Genomic DNA, 17,247 nt, shown 5'->3' on the forward strand with positions numbered 1-17,247 from the left:
TATATAACATTCAATACATCAAGTATATCAGTCAGGTTTGATTTCCTAGACTAATAAACTGCAAGAAACGTTAATCTACAGGAACTAATTAGATCAAACGTCTCAAAACGTTAAAACTATACAATAATATTGCTCAAAACCACCTTTCCCCTTATAAATCCCTTACAGCTAGCAGTGCATGATCAAACACCTGATCCTCAAAACATGAAACCCTTCGGACAGCCATGGGTGGTTTGGCTTCTGACGGTGGCGTTAGCCTCCATAGTTTTCACAGGCAGACGGTGGAAGAGCCTTAGCAGAAGAAAGCCCTCCGGCATTGATTGCGCCGGAGGGGACACCATGGCCAGCCTCGACGACCATAACCTGGCGATTTCTCTTCAATATGCTGCTCAAAAAATAAGTGATCACTGTGTGGAAGAGATTTTAGAGAACATTTTTATGAAGAGTCTTAGGTTTGTAAGTCCAGAATGCCTCCTTGAACTGGAAGAAGCAGAGCCAAATTACCACAATGACTTGGTCAGAAAACATGTAGCAATGATATCATTCTTCGCCAGAGATCATAGCTGGTCGTTTTGACATTGAATTAGGATGGTGTTTTCGTTTATGGGTTTATAATTAACTTAAATTACCATGTTATTCCACGCCATTAAGATGGTCGTCCTTTAATTATTGTTAACCTCAGTTCCTCAATGTGCTTAAACATTGCCTTGTAATATTTCCCCCACTTATTGGGCTTATTGGACTCAGGCGAAAGATCGGTGCTATGCTTAGAAAAAACAAGTCAAGGCTCACCTTGCCCCAAAAGCAGTCCAATTTGAAATATAGGCCAGCTAGCTTGTAGGCTAACTTCTCACGGGCTGCTCTGGCTTGAGCGAGGTGGGCGACATCATCTCATCCAACCCATTATAAAACAATTTTAAGTTTTGTTCATATAAATGGTTATATTGAGAGAGTTTATCTTTATTCCGAACCCGTTAGTATTTAGCAATCTAATGCTGTCTCGGGTTTTTAAATATATTGACTCAGTTAATTAATTTGAAGATACTAACAAAGTTAAAAAATTACTTAATTGTAGCATATTTTGCATGACCTTTCTGAAAATAATTATGTGTATCATTAGATTACTTCTCTGGTTCTATTTATAATGCATTTAGAGAAATTTTTTAATATATGTATACAATTTTACTCATAATTTATTATTGTGTTGATTTTTGTTTAAATGAGATATAATATATATTAAACAGAGATAAAGTTAAAAAGTTATTGAATTTTAAATAGAGTTAACAAAGTTTTAATGTTTTTCTTAGTCTATGTAAAACATGTTAGAAATGATTTATAAATAAGACTAGAAGAGTATATATTAGTTTATAAGTTAGGCAAATTAGTTTGGATAAAAATAATAAATGTAAATACTATAAATCAATTTTTTATTTTTTTTTCATCTCCCCAATTCTCCTTTTATTAAGAATCAAATGAAGTATTTCTTCTGACCCTAAATGAAAGACTCATTTTATAAAAAAACAAATTATATTACAAACTAAGTATTACATTTAAGGCTGAAGGAGTATTAATCATAATTTGTATTCAACTCGTAATGTGGGGAGTTTTTATGTCATTAAGTCTTGACACAAATAAATTATAGTAGTATTAATTTAATTTATTTATTTTTAAAAAAAACTTATGTGTCAGCCGGTTAAATGCAGGGTAATGTTGGGGGAACGTTGGCCTAACACTGACATCCAAGTGGGATCCTATTATCCTGCCGATGCTATATACAGGAACATGGAGTTCCTGTATTTTCCGAATCCCAAATTTTCTGGTGGGCCGGAGGCGGAGCTATGAGCGGCTCAAAAATATAAGTCAGTCTGGCTCGTTGCAGGGTCACTCAAGCAGCATCTTGAGGGCTCCTAGATGATCGTTCGTAAATACCCACAGCAACATCCCCTTCGTGCACTAGCATACACCAAATCCTAGTCTCTTCCATGCTTCTCTCGTTTCTCTAATTCTCTCATTTGTGGTCGTGGTGGACGCGCCGAATGTGAAGAAAAGTGCCAAAAGTCTGGAGAAAAGTGAATCCAAAGGAATTAATTAGAAGAGAGAGAGAGAGAGAGAGAGAGACAGACAGAGGGCGAGATAAATGAGCAGTGGAAACCGAGTTTTGTTGTGTAAAATCAGTTTCTTCGCTCATCTTCACCATACCTTCCTGTCTTTCTTGCACTCAACTTAGATCCAAATTCGTTGCAGCTCGCGCCTGGTCTCCCGCTGCTTCTAGGCTTTATCGCCGAATGGCCGCCGCAGCTTCATCATCCTCCCGTCCTCGGTTAACACCACTTCGGGCAATGTCAATGCTTCTTCTTCGCCGGTCGACGACGCAGCTTCTTCTGCTTCCTCTCCTGCCATTGATTTCCTCTCTTTATGTCACCGCCTAAAGGTGCTTCTCCTTTAGGTTCTTTGGTGTTGCTTGTTGTTAGTTAGTTCTCGGTTTAGTTATCCAGTAGGAAAATCTCTGTTTCGGAGTTTTCTCTATAGCCTAAATGGATGCGAATGTGAAATGCTATACTTCTGTCTTTCTGTCTTTTATTCTGATGTCAGTTTCCAAATTATTTGTTCTAATTCATTCTATTAGTACTTCGATTAAGCATATTTTTTCTGAATTTCAAGGTGCCGTGAAGATTGAAAACATAGAGTAGGTGTTTTGATAATCATTAAATTTGTCGGTTTGATTTATGCCTTTAGATAAATGCAGGCTTAACCTTCCTGACTTCGTTTCACAATTATTGTCTGCGTTTCGTTTGTTGTCTATTATCGTCGTAACTACTTGAATTCTGTGTCGGAATTAGACAACAAAAAGAGCAGGATGGATACGTAAAGATGTTAAGGATCCAGAATCAATAGCGGATCATATGTATCGAATGGGTTTGATGGCTCTGATTGCTTCAGATATCCCTGGCATAGACCGAAACAAGTGAATTTCCCCTCCTCTTCCTCAGCTGTAATGCTTGATTACATTTACATTAGCATGTGGATTGTTCTATTATTTTTTCATGTGGGCACGTATTAAAGTTCGAATGAGTAAAAATTCTGAAACCTAGTTGTCTGTTATTTCCAGGTGTATAAAAATGGCTATTGTTCACGATATTGCTGAAGGTATGATGCTTTGCCTTTGATTGCCTATAACTTCCGCATATCTGGTAAAAATCGTTTTTTTAAAGTGGCCGAGTATGGATGACTTTGGATGGAAAGTAACGAACGCAAGGTGGAGAATGAGTAAATGCTTAGACAAATCGGGGTTGATTATATGTGGCTCATACGAAAAATAATACTGTGTTGCGAATGAACCATGGAAAACGAGAGAATTTTGTTCTGTTAATTGCCCCAAAAAAACCCACTCAGGCACGGGCCTTTTGTAACTGGCACATTCTACTGTCTGAGAGGAAATGCCTTTAAATCTACTTGAAAGAATTGGATCCATTTTTTGAAGCCGTTGATTTGCTGCATGCTTGCTTAATCGTGCATGTTTTTAGCCCTACCGATCTTCTGAAACCATATTTAATAATGATAGAAAGACAAATAGTTTCTGCGTTGTTTCGGGTACCTCAAATTTAATAATGATAGAAGGACACATTATTTCTGCAATTTCGAGTATGTGAAATTACTGCAGGCTAATCTTTGAGCTTATAATACCATTTGCATTTCTGCCCGATACTTTCTTTCTGAGCTAATAGTTGATGCTGCTTTCTTTTTTTCATATTTTTCATAGCTATTGTTGGGGATATTACGCCATCAGATGGTGTTTCAAAAGAAGAAAAGAGTAGACGAGAACGAGAAGCACTTGATCATATGTGTAAAATGCTAGGTGGAGGATCTAGAGGTACTTCCATGTCACTACAAAAATTGTTTGTCAATGATTGGATTAAGTAAACTCCCTCTTGATGTATCTTCCAACTGGCTTAATGAAGCATCGGAAGTAGCTGAGTTATGGATGGAGTATGAAGCAAATTCTTCACCAGAAGCTAAATTTGTCAAGGATCTTGACAAGGTTGTGCCTTTGAGAACTTATTTGATGAATTTGTCAATGAACGTTGTTGTGATGTTCTCTCTTACTTTCTGTGAAAGTTGGAACATTTTTCATAGATGGTGTCCAGATAAAACACAGTTCTCTTTGAGTTATAAAAGCTATCTGCTTATATGATGGAGAGAACAGTGGTGGGAAGATTTAAATATTTAGAACGTGGTGATCATGCTTCAAATCTGTTACTTTATTCTGTTTGCTTGTTTCCCCCAAGGGGTTCAGAAAGGTGCAATTGGGCTACATTGCATTTTCAGGTTGCCACCAGCAAAGCTTATGCCAACAAAGAAACAAAAAACAGTCGTGCAAATAATATCGAGTTTTTCAAAGTTTTGTCGAGAACTTCATTTGGTCATGATAATGGAATATTTTAGCATGAAATCTACATTTCTATTTGGCTGTTAATATTTGCAAACTTAGTTAATCTGATTATATTAATATTTGCTCTTTAAAGGTGGAGATGATACTTCAAGCCTTAGAATATGAAGATGGTGAGTGCTTGCTTCCTCTTTCTGTTTCGTCTTTGTTCACTATATAATGTTATGGCTTCTAAAACTCTGTTAAATCACGCAAATTATCATTTAATCTTCAAAACATCAAACATCTTCCGGATAAAAATCATTTTAGCAAGGCTCTTGTGTACCCGATATGACATTGAACTTTGTTAAACTTTTTCTCCATGGTGTTCTTGGGTTCCCTATGAGATATAGTTTCCTTGACTCATATCTGTGAAATTTATTTAGAGGCTACAGTTAGTTGTACGCTGAAATTACCATGATGAAGATGATAATTAAGCAGTTGAGCATTAAATTAGTATTCTATACTAATATTTTTGAGGCAGGTCTAAGAACTGTTCTATCCATGGTTTTGCCATTGTCATGTTATATCCTTTTCTGTAGGATATGTATGTTGCACATATTGGCTTCTGGTGAATCTGTACCGTTAACTACTATAATTAGGAATGTCTTGATTACTTTCAATGTAGTCTGTAGAATAGTAACTTCCCTTTGACAGAATGCATCTTGCCAAACAGATATTTGAAACACAGTTTTGATCTATAAAATTTAGGAAGTTGGAACATCTTTCACTGTTTGGAACTTTGGCAGTTTCATTATGCTGCATCTTTCACTCATCCATGTGGTCTCGATCTTCTGAGTTCTGACACATTCTCTCATCGCTTTTTGCAGAGCAGCAGAAGGATTTGGATGAATTTTTTGAGTCAACTGCTGGTATGGGTTTCTGCTTCATCTAGTTCTAGTCTCTGCTTCATCTAGTTCTGCTTCATCTATATTTTAATGCTTCTTCATGCTATTGTGCAAAGCAACCCAAAATGGGGCTCAAGGTGACCTTGGGAAAGAAACTTTCGTGCAAGTGAAGAGAGCAAAAAGCTCACTATCTAATATACTGAGACCATCTTACTGTTCTTTGACATTGTGCATGATTGCTTCATAGGAAGATAAGGCTGTTGGATTTTGAGTGAATTTGGAATTTAGATTTTCAGCCCAAACGTTCAAGTGTCTCTTTTTCTCCCTTTCGTTTTACTGTCAAATTTTAATGCATTTTGTTGGCTAACAACCTCTGATTTGACTGGGAAATCGCGGGTTGTCCATAATGCTATTATTTTAAGGATGCAATTCTTTTTGGGCCTGCATAGCTTGCCGCTGAGCATTGTGTAGTTTGGGTGCCACATTAGACTGTGATTCTGATATTCAAATTTTGTTGGGTGATCTGGAATTAGATCCTTCCATTGGTTCCTTCGCATGTTTTCTCGAGATCCAGAAATTATAGGACGATGTATGAAGATGGATGACTCTTAACACATGTTAACAAAGTATCTAATTAATTATTTGCTTATTTTAGTGATGTTAGTATTAGTAGTTTATTCGTACTGTTCTGTCATCTTCCAACAGAACATCTGAATGGCCTTACGAATTCTCTTGTTCCTTTTTCGGCAGGGAAGTTTCAGACTGAAACGGGCAAAGCTTGGGCATTGGAAATAGTATCAAGGAGGACGAAAAATCATCACCCCAAGTTACACTGATATTTGATCCGGTTCTTGTGTTCTTATTGCAATAATTGGAAAGCTTGGTGGTTGAGGTGGAAGTTGAACTGGCAGCGATGTGATAACAAGCAAAGAATCCCACGCTGGGTGCCCAAGGCCCACCAACAGGCTGAGAAATGGTGGCTGCGCAGGAAGCAGCGGGTCGAAGTACAACCCGCTTTCATTAGTAACAGAATATTAGCTAACCAATATAACCTACGTGCTCATCCAATTCTGAGCTTCCTTTGACATCTTTGAATACTCTTAGACATTTTTTTGGGCCTCAACATACCTTTGGTGGTTAATGATCTCAGCGAAGCCTATATTGATTTCTTGTTTACATGTTTAAGGTTTTTTTTGGGAACTATATTTACATGTTTAAGTTGATCTAAGGGTTAAACGAAGTCGTAAATTTTATTTATTTACTGCCTCTGGTCCTTAATATACAAGTTAGTTAATTAATTTGAGTAGATTGAGAAAATTAGTTAAGTTAGTTACTTGTATTAAATAAGTGTTGTTTTTCTTAAAATATCTTTGCTAATCAAGTATATTGATTAAAACTACTATTATTACAAAGATTATTTGGGAAAAAAATAGATAAGTATGATAAACAAAATTGATTGAAGTCTTTGTAATTAGGATTAAAATAAAAGTCAAATAAGCTTTTATATTAAAGATTGGAGGTAGTATTTTGCAAATCAATGCCTTTGTGAAAAATCTTATGACTGCGCATCCTTAAAATATATAGCCATGAGGATCAGGTTGTTGGATTTCTCTCTGTTGGCGGGAAAAATTGATTTCAAGAGTAGTGCATTGCACTTGTAAGGTTTCCACTCAAGAACGAGGAAAGAAGCAGTGAGCGGAAACTGCTATATGATTTTTTTTGGTTTTGGGTAACAGACAAGCTAGGCTTGAAAGAGAAAACTAAACCGCAAACATCCTGATAAGCTTTTGCAATTGACGCAGTAGATCTTCCAGTATGCTATTTGATTTTTCATTCTAATTGGCTGTAGATGCATGACATTGTCCAAGTTTTTTTTTTTGGGCCCGCGCATGGGAATTTTTTCGGCCCGTTTTCATTCCATTCTAAAACCCAGGAATAATCCATCCACTATATGAAAATGTCAACCTTGTCTTCAATCAATGTTTCCTTGAAACCAACGGATTAGATATAACAGAATAGGTTAGTCTCTCATAACGTGATAAGTCAAGGTTTAAATTCTTGCTGAGAGAGGCACCCATATTTAGTGTCTGATAGTGCCTCGAATAGGATTACCTTTAATAAGAAGATACCTATGCTTTAGCAAAAAAAAAAAAAGTGTTTCCTTCAAACTATGTTCGACGGCTGTATACAGTTTTAAAAATCCATGGTAGTGATTAATGATAATACTCTTTCGGTCCTAAATATAAAACCTATTTTGTGGTATAAATTACACTATAAAATATGTTTTATATTTAGAATCAACAGGCCTTATATTTAGGATCAGAGGATAATCAATTATAATCAATAAATCATCGACTAATATATCAATTATGATTAAAACTTTCAAGGGAAAATTACGTACAGATCTCACAGAAGAGATTTTATTCATCTAAGGTCTCACGAAATATCAAAATTACTGACAAGTCCCAAAGGACCTTAGAGTAATATATTCTATTTGTAAAATGATGTTATTGCCCCTCACATTTCAAATTCACATTTACTCTGTCATTGCATTTTACAACTTCAGCAGCAACTATTAACAACCCAATGAGAAGGTGTTGACAACCTAAGCAATATCTGTTAGCCACTTAGTTTATAAGATCACATAACCTCCACATAAGAGTAAATTATAACCAAATAGTATAATACAACAACTTTAACACTAAAATGGGAAGCTTTTTGAAATCATTAAGAACTTTAACTAAATCTACTAAGATTATAACAAAATTTTAATGTGAAAATCCATTGACAACTTCAACGGTGAGTATTAATAACCTAAGGAGAACTGTTAACAACTTTAACAGTGTCTGTTAACAACTGACTTTATAGGATAATATAACCTCTAACAACTATATAATATTAACTTTAACACTATTTAGTTATAATTTAGTTAGTTATAGTTAGAGGTTATATTATCCTATAAAGTCAGTTGTTAACAGACACTGCTAAGGTTGTTAACATTTTTCCTTAGGTTATTAATACTCACCATTGAGGTTGTCAATAAATCTCGGCATTAAAATTTTGTTATAATCCTAGTAGATTTAGTTAAAGTTCTTAATAGTTTCGAAAAGCTTCCCATTTTAGTGTTAAAGTTGTTGTATTATACTATTTAGTTATAATTTACTTTTATATGGAGGTTATGTGATCTTATAAAGTAAGTTGTTAACGCATACTGTTTAGGTTGTTAACACCTTTTTATTGGGTTGTTAATAGTTGTTGCTGAGGTTGTAAATCGCAATGACAGAGCAAATGTGAAATTGGAATGTGAGGGGCAGTAAGGTCTTTTTACAAATAAAACATATTACTCTAAAGTCCTTTGGGACCTGTCAATAATTTTGACATTTTATGAGATTTTAAATGAATAAAATCTCTTCTGTGGGACCTATGTGTAATTTTCCCATATTAAAACAACATCAAATATTCGGTTCATTCAAGTGTTTCTTTTTCAAGAATCTTTATTTTCCTATAACGACTAGTTTGCAAAAATCGAGTATAAAAGGAATACATGCTGAGTTGCGTCTTCAGAATCTTCAGCCATTTTTCTTCGTCTTCTTCAGCGCTGAGCCAATCAAGATCGCATTCCCTTCCATTGCCCGTCGTCCATCGGAATATACTGACAAAAAAAAAATTTTACGAAGTTGTGCATAGTTTGCTCTGCTTGTTAATCTGATTGACATTTCTCCATTGCGTTGCTGCAACAAACCCGAGCTTTACTTTTGGTGCTTTAGCCAAGCTTCAATGGCCTCCTCATAAGGTGATTTACTTACCGTAATGTGTTTGTGCACTTATTATGCGTTCCTCCTGCATGCTCTAACTATGCCCGTCTTTCCTTCGAACAGTGTTTCCTGGTCCATACTCTCATTCTCCGATGACGGAAACAGAAGAACGTCCGAAAGCTTACACTCTAGTGGAGAAGGCGTCTGAGGAAACGTCCATTCTTGTCCGCCATTCCAACCTCAATCAAGGCACGTTTCATTCTCTTTTCGATTTTTTCTTTTTAACTTTCCCCACAAGTTATAGAGTAATTCATTTTAAATTTGATTTTTCCTTTGAAGATCCCGCGAAAGAGAGTCGCCGACAATGTTCAAGAAAGAAGTCCAAGAATCGGCACATGAACAAAGCCACAGAAATGCCGCAGGCGATTCTCAACCTGCAGGACGAGAAGAACAGAGAATCAGCACTAAGAAAGCTCAGCAATTTTCTTCTTGAGGTTCTGCTTGAGAGTAGTTTCTTTCTCGTTCATTTCCATATCTAGGTTTCCGTTGCATATCTGGTTCTCAGAAATACTTGTGATTGGAACTATCATTCACTTGTTATCTTCTATCCATAATCCACATGAGTTTCAATTCTGCAAATGGGTTTCATTCTTTGGGGTCATTTTTCATATTTTCTCGTTTCGATAGATTACATCTCTTTGCGTGATCAAATGAAAATTAAGACTAATGACGATTCTTTGGCGTCTTACTTAGAAATTTGAACGATGAAAATTTTCTGACACTGGTTTTTATTGTGAGATTTGAGATAGAAGAGGGAGCAAGATCCGGATAATTACTACAGCATTGGGCATATGTTGTACCATTCCTGCAGTACAATGACTATTTTGCTACAGGTACGTGTTCCATAAAGGCATCAATTACGCGTATCATCGCTAGTTTGGCACTGCTTCTAATTCTTTCTTGAATAAATTTAGGAACAGAGCAATGGTCAAATAATACTTATTACTGTTAATTCTGTTGTTATTTGAAACAGGAGTTGTTGACGTTTTTCAGAATGATGGAAGATGGAAGTCTCACTGCAAGAGCTTCCAAGCGTTTGGCAAATGTTCTTACCTTATTCCAGGCAATTTAGATTTCTTTTAATTATTAATTGTAGAAGAAATAGTGAGAAATTTCCACCCTGGCTTCTATATATATTCAACATTTTCATTTTCATTTTGTTTTTTAGTCCAATTACAGTGCATTGCAGCTGGTAAGGAGACAAGGCACAAATTTGTGAAATGTGAGCCCTTGTGACCTTGGTTATGCATCTTTTGCGTCTATAACTTTATCTCTGACTCAATGTTGTTTCTTGATGAATAAAGCTTAAATTCCGTTATCTCTGTCTCAATTTTGTTTCATCATTAATATATTTTCAATCCCGTTATCACTAACTCAAGTTTGTTTCTTGATCAACATAGCTTCAATCCCCAATTTTCTGGTTCCACTAGTAACGTTTAGAGCTCCTCTGGAGGAATTTGAGAATGTTAGAGCTGTTGCACTGTCTGTGATAGGCATTCTATGCCAGGTAAACTCTATTTTGATGTTTCTAGCATTTTAAGGATTTTTTGTGTCGTGAAATGAAGTCTTGAACTTTCATCCTGGAGATTGTATTGTTTTGAAGGCAAGAGAATCAAACATCATTCAATGGGCTGTGGAAAGTAACATGGTGGAAGTATGCCGGATTAGTGTAGAGATCGGAAACGAACTCTCCAAAGTGGTAGTTTGCACTTGCATTACTCTTTGTTACTTGTTGCTTAGATAAGTGTTTGAGTACAATATGATTCTCGAGCTATCAGGTCAGCAATACAGACAGTGATCGTTTGTTTGTGCTGCAGAACTGATAGGTTATCTGAAAATTAATCAATTCCGTGGTTTATGAAATATACCTACTTATTTATTTTTGCCAACGAAAATATATTTATTTATGAACTAAAGTTAACATACATCACTAAACTTGGCACATGAATCGACTTTTCTGATAACAAATTCATTTATTTGTTAATTTATTTTTGTGTAATATTTATGCATAACTTGATAGTAATAGAAGCTTGGTTCCTGGGAGAGCTTATTTTATCTTCTTTCAATCTTGGCTCTTTTGGAACGAAGTGTTTTATGATCATGTAGTAATACTAGAAGTCTTCTATGTTAATTGGAGTTGACTAACATTTAATTAGCATTTTTGCCCAGGTAGGAATGTTCATCATTGAAGCCATCCTACAAAACGACTCAGGATTGTCCTACATATGTAATCCCAAGTCTAAACTGCTTAAGAAACTGATGGCAACATGGTATCAACTGGTATTAATGTCTCCTAAACTTTGCCATTATTGTCCCGTTGTTGTCTTGAGCTTAAAATTTCTGTTGTTGTTTTTTTTCCCTCACTTATATAACTTTGTTTTGCTAGGTTACGTATTTAGATGTGGATCAAAGTTTCTCCCCTCGCCTCTTGTTTCATGTAATCCGGTGCTGTTTCCTGTTATGCAATAATATGAGGTAAGATGCAGGTCTCACAGATCTGTTTTGATGATCCAATGCTCTAGCATAAAAGATTTTAGTCTTGGACTCTTGGTACGCGCAGCAAAAAAAAAAAAAAATTTCTGACACCTTTCCCTGTCAGTTGAATCAAACAACATTATTCTAATTTTCAGCATCGTGTCATCTAGGTTTTCATCACTTGTTCTTATCTACACAAGCTCTTTTTCAAGAGAAGGATAAAATCTTTTGGATGTATTGCAATCTCTCACCCTATCTTCTGGTTGCTCGTTCTATGTTAATCAGGGGATATGACATGATAAGAGAGAACCTTCCAGATCCCATCTCAAATGGCTCTTTTCATCCAATAATAAATGTAGGCCTAAGTTTCTTATCTGAGCTTTCTCTAATTTCTAGTATTATGTGATGCTTACATCAAGGAATATGGAATTCATCTCTGAGGTTACTTATGTTTGAGCATCTACTTTTCGGTTTGCCAAATTGTAGGAGTTTCCTGTAATTGGGAGTTTGCTTCAACAACTTCTCCTGACAGTTGATAAGGTCGATAGCAGCAGAACAGCTTGTGAACGCTTGATCAGTGATGGATCATACATAGAGAACTCCATTTGAGGATTCTTTCTCTGTGACCATGAATACAAGAACTAGGCCCTTCAATTTTATTGCTGTGATGGATAGAAGACCAGCTAGTGTAAATAAAAATTGTATATTTGATGGTAAAAAACCATTGTATATTGGAACTACAATGGATAGAAAATTGACTGGAGCAGTTTGTAAATGTGAAAATGCTATGTAACTGTAGTTTTCTGATTCAAAATTCTGTCCCTCTGTTGCTTCTTGGTTTGTTATAGATCCTATTTCAAAATGTTCTATGCAGTTTTAGAAATAATCTCATTGTTACTGCACCATATGATTCTTAGTTTGTGGAACTAGCCATGACACTACTTTTGGATCTCTCTTCCGAGTGTGGTACTCGTGTTTGGAAGGTAATAAACGCAAAGTACTCCGTTTTAACTTACGAGGTTAATATGTTGCAATATCAAGTCTACCGAATAGGCGCGGGCAAAATCCACAGCCCTTGTCCACATTAATTCTTGGGGAATTCTTGGCACTATCGAAAATCATTTTAAATATATTTAGGATTATTCTAAGTATACTTATTAGAATTAAATAACTCCATGACCAAGAGGGAGATCATCACTACAATCCCAAGATGTGAGTGAGGAGACAGCTATACTTACTAGCTAGATCATGAACAACAAAGTAAGAATCCATTATTATGCTTATGTTCAAAACTTTGGGGAGGGGAAAGGTTCAAACCATGAACACCACGAAGAGGCTGGAGATTAAGTTTAATTTTGCTTTACAATTATGCTGTTCTTCATTCTTCTCCCTTAAGAACGTAACCTGTCTGAGAAAAAAATATATCAATGATCCATGAGTAGATTGACCTGACTGAGTGCATATATATGCTACCTATATCTTCTACTTTCTGTTACAATTTAGCTTTCATGGTCACAAAAATTCAGTAACTTGAAGATAATGTCACTGTCTTTGTGTCGTAATAACTTGGCTTCAGAGTCCAAAATGAATTTCATTTTCAGTACTGCAAAAAGCATTCTTGGGGCACCACCACAGTACATGCCTACTCAAAAGGATTGTTAGATTTCTGATTCATTACACTTGGTTGCTGCTGAAACTGTTGCATCAAGAGTTGGTTGTAGGACATGTCTTGTTGGGTAGGCATGTTAGAAGTTAGTGGAGGATGAGGGAAGAATGGAGCTGGAGGGTAAGGTTGCATTGCCCCTTGGCTCTCTGGAACGGCAAATTCAAAGTCACCGGAACCACCAAAGGGATCTTTCTGGTTTCCTCCATTCTCTTGTGTTCCTCTCATCACTTCACCTTCTGATTTGTTCACTCCTTCACCCAGCTTTACAGCACAATAAATAGATGAAAGTAATTATAAAGTTCATGCACTTCAAATAGATTTCATTATATAATTGGTTTAGAGAGTGTTTGGATAAGCTTTTTAGAAGTGATTTTACAGTGTATGAAATAAGCATATAAGATGAGTTTTGTCTCGGCTTACGTGAAATCTCGGGTTCTAGTTTCTAACTTCCAGTAATTTTATATAATGTCATTACTGTTGTTCATGCAGCATACCAAGCAACACTCAATTTGAATTCTCAGATCTTGGGATTTTGTGTAGGGAACAATAATGGTATTCGTATGAAGGACTTACTGATATGCTCTCTGGCTCTGAAACTACATTATCATCTGAAAAAAGTGCAAGTTCCCAACCTGTTTCTTGACTTGCACCATTCTCAAGACTTTCAGCATTCGAAGAATTTTCTGTCATTATTTATGGGAAACATAAACTGCTTAGAACTGTCAGTATTTGCAATCCTATGATGAGTCTAATATTGCTGCAGAAAGGAAAAAAATTTATACCTGCTGGAACAATTGCTAATGCATAGGGATTATTCTCAAATTCAGATGCTCCGGTAAGCAAGTCATCCAGACCCTAATTTAACAAGAAGAATTATGAAGGCTTAGTGGATGATAATGTCACTCTGGGTAAATTTGATGGTGTTCAAGGCTCATTCAACTAAAATGTTTAAAATTTTACAGGAAAAACTATAATTTACTTGAAGTATGGATAATTTTAAACTCAAAACAATTAATCTTAACTAATATTATTATAAATCTCTAATAGGAAAAGGGCAAATTACAAGAAGGTCAGCTACTGGTGGTGCTGCTACAGCCTCATGCTTTGCTTGAGAGTGATTTGAACTTTCTTCTTCACTTTGGTCACCTGGCAAATCACCTTCTGGAGGAGTACCTTGTTCTTTAGTAATCTGATGAAAAATGTGGTTGGCACTTGCAATCATATCGATATGATCTAAGGAGGTAATCGCTATGTAGGAGTAGTAAACGCTTAATTGCAAATATAATTCAAGTCACAAGGAAATTATTCAAATGAATGTTCATTGAGGCGTACTGATATTTCTCTAGGTGCTGCGAGAAGACCTTGATTTTTAACATTAACAGCACATAGTGAAGAATAGATTTCTAGTTTAAGGAATCTCTCTTGCCTCATACATGGATTCGTGCATTAAAGAAAGACCTTATCACTGAGATATGGATTATAATGCTGAAAAATGGTATTTTTCAGCATATCTGAAATGTCTAAATTTGTTATTTTTCCACTCATTGCATGCACTTTCGGTTCAATAATTTGAACGGTGAAAGCTTTTTCATACTCTTTCAGAAAGAACATAATCTTAGAGTCAGTTCTGAGTTGAAGCATCAAACCGGTTGGTGGTCAAGTTCCAAGCTATTTGGAGCCTCTTTAACATAATCCTCCAAAGTAGCCATAAAAGAAGCAGGGGCCTGCAAGACACAATGCATTTCATATCAATGCGAGTTAACTGCTATGCATGGACCCAAATGGTGACACTCAGATTCATTCTTCTTGAAGAAGAACTATACCTCCTTAATACTGACGAATTTCTGACCCCTCCCAAATTCCATTGCCCTGCATGTCTCAAAGAATGAAGCTAAAGATTGTGCCTGCACAAACTCAAGTTCATAGGTGTTAAGAGCACAGTCACACAGATAAAATGTAGCGTTCTTGCTTAAATGATAGACACCTGATTTGCTGATCTTTTATAAATCTCAAGTGCCTTTGTAGCATCGGTTCGGTTCATCTCGAAAAACTGTGAAAAGACTGAAGGCAATGGTAAATTATCTACTAAACAGACAGGCACCAAATGTTTAAAAACCTATCCCAAATTTTGTCCTAGCTTAATCCAATCATTTTACCTTGTCAAGAAGATTGACTACTCTAACTGTTATTGCAACATAAAGTTTAACACTTTCATTAGCAACCTGTGAGTGAACGGACAAGAAGGAGAAAATATGATTAAAGAAGTGTTAAACAAGGTAATTCGAGTATCAAGACTCAGTCTTTCTTACAATTGAAAGGGCATATTGAAGTAAGGCATTGTATAAAGCTGCTCCCCTTGGCTGCAAAAGTGAACACAATGAATGTTTATTCTAGACTTTTTGTTTCAAGATCACCGAGCGTTTAAGAATCGGCAAACAAAAAGTGTATATATGATTGTAACCTTGCATTCAAGAAGCCTAAATTGAAGCTCTTGCATTGGTGGCAATTGCTGCAGCAAATCCTGGGTTTCAAATTTCACGTCTCTCTGTAATTATGCACAAAATGGAAACCACTGCGTAAATAATAATACTAACAACAAAAACAACACAGATTATAATATCAGAAAAAAGTTCATCAAATTTATCAAAGGGTTAATAACCTTGTTCGTTGTCACAGTTTCATCAAATTTTAGTTTTAGTCCTTGTAATTTTACGTCATTGCCTTTGGTCCTTGGAGTTTTATAATGACTTGGTTTTGAGTTTAACAAAGCTTTTAGTTAACGTTATTAAAAATAGAGACCAAAACCCAAATTCGTTAAAAGTACAGGGACAAAAATCAAAATTCATTAAATAAACAAGAGCAGGACAAGTTTTACTTTTGGTCCCTGTATTTTTAACGAGTTTTGGTTGTTAACTCTAACTGAACCTTTATAAAACTATAAGGATAAAAAACTATGATTTGAAATTACATGAACCAAAATTAAAATTTAATCAAACTATAAGAACTAATAATGATATTAACCCTTATTAAAAAAGGTAAAGATAAAAATTTGTCCAAAAAATTTTCACTCAAGAGCGCTAAGTATCCAAAATCTTTTTGGAAGAAAATTTGCCATTAAAACTTAAAATCGTAACAATATTGCCCCGTACCTTTAGAATAGTGATATTGATTGTTAATATTTTTAATGATAAGGGAGCAATATTGCTATGGCTATAAACTTTCAAGACAAATTTGCTACAAGAAAAAAAACTTGTGGATACCCAACGCTCCTAGGTAGAAACTTCCTTGGCAAATTTGCATCTTAATTCCTAAAAAACAGATAGGTACAATCAATATAGACACTTGAATGTGGGCTTTACTGAAATATCTACTAAGTAGAGCTAACATAAGAATTTACACGGAACAGACTCAGGATTGTTTAAAGCACTTACTGAGCTATACGTCACAGGATCATAGTTTAACCTGACAAAGCATCTCAGGCGCTCGTCAAGATAGTGGGCATAACCACGGATCCAAGCAGAAAAATCCAATGCTTGACACAGAAAAAAGATGTACAGTTCAGCAAAACAAACACATAACACAAAGCAAACAGAACTTAAAAAAGAAACTGAAACACCATAACAAGTACCATTGGAACTTGAATTATCTTGATAGTACAAGAGATTAAGCATGTGTTCCCTTTCACGGCTATATCTGATAAACTCTTCCCAAACTGTGTGATCAAGTTCCCTCATTGCTCTATGTATAATGATTAGTGTTTTTAAAGCAACCTGAGTGTGAAATCCAGAACCAAAGAGTAAAAGACACAAACTCTTTCATGACTCACCTGAGAGATACTAAATTACCACCGCATGTACTTAATACAAGAGCTAGTTGGCCAACTTAAGTAAATTAAGAAAGTTTATTAAGTTAGCAATTTGTAATAAATAAATGCTGTCTCCGTTAGAATACCCTTACTAATTATATATATTAGCTAGAACTACTATTTAATGAAATTTTTAATATATAAAACTACTA

At 35.5% G+C, this 17,247-nt stretch overlaps 3 protein-coding genes across 3 annotated transcripts; 2 read left to right on the forward strand and 1 right to left on the reverse strand.

Annotated features, from left to right (window-relative positions):
* Nucleotides 1-168: 168 nt before the first annotated feature.
* LOC114732335 (HD domain-containing protein 2-like) lies at nt 169-6,450 on the forward strand (the record flags this gene model as incomplete). The annotated part of the gene is made up of 9 exons (XM_028919625.1): nt 169-516; nt 2,273-2,431; nt 2,841-2,965; nt 3,110-3,147; nt 3,761-3,871; nt 3,960-4,039; nt 4,524-4,560; nt 5,257-5,298; nt 6,025-6,450. Coding segments are annotated over 9 exons (1,026 nt in total), but the record flags the coding sequence as incomplete, so codon positions are not given.
* Nucleotides 6,451-9,374: 2,924 nt separating this feature from the next.
* On the forward strand, nt 9,375-12,474 carry LOC114732334 (cell differentiation protein rcd1-like). Its single transcript, XM_028919624.1, has 10 exons — nt 9,375-9,523; nt 9,839-9,922; nt 10,063-10,152; nt 10,269-10,311; nt 10,490-10,596; nt 10,693-10,788; nt 11,259-11,369; nt 11,476-11,564; nt 11,850-11,919; nt 12,051-12,474. Exons 1-10 carry the CDS (start codon nt 9,425-9,427, stop codon nt 12,171-12,173), a joined length of 912 nt encoding a protein of 303 aa, XP_028775457.1. The 5' UTR covers nt 9,375-9,424; the 3' UTR covers nt 12,174-12,474.
* A 732-nt stretch (nt 12,475-13,206) lies between these two features.
* Nucleotides 13,207-16,964, reverse strand: LOC114732322 (putative clathrin assembly protein At5g35200). Its single transcript, XM_028919616.1, has 12 exons — nt 16,859-16,964; nt 16,662-16,762; nt 15,692-15,775; nt 15,540-15,590; nt 15,387-15,452; nt 15,215-15,280; nt 15,054-15,134; nt 14,877-14,954; nt 14,294-14,419; nt 14,013-14,085; nt 13,804-13,913; nt 13,207-13,491 (listed from the first exon to the last, which is right to left on the reverse strand). The coding sequence occupies exons 1-12, from the start codon at nt 16,962-16,964 to the stop codon at nt 13,207-13,209; spliced, it is 1,227 nt and encodes a 408-aa protein (XP_028775449.1).
* Between the last annotated feature and the right edge of the window lie 283 nt (nt 16,965-17,247).

Source organism: Neltuma alba, unplaced genomic scaffold (genome assembly GCF_004799145.2).
Source record: "Neltuma alba isolate B1F8T4 unplaced genomic scaffold, ASM479914v2 tig00012902_pilon, whole genome shotgun sequence".
Classification (NCBI taxonomy): Eukaryota; Viridiplantae; Streptophyta; class Magnoliopsida; order Fabales; family Fabaceae; genus Neltuma; species Neltuma alba.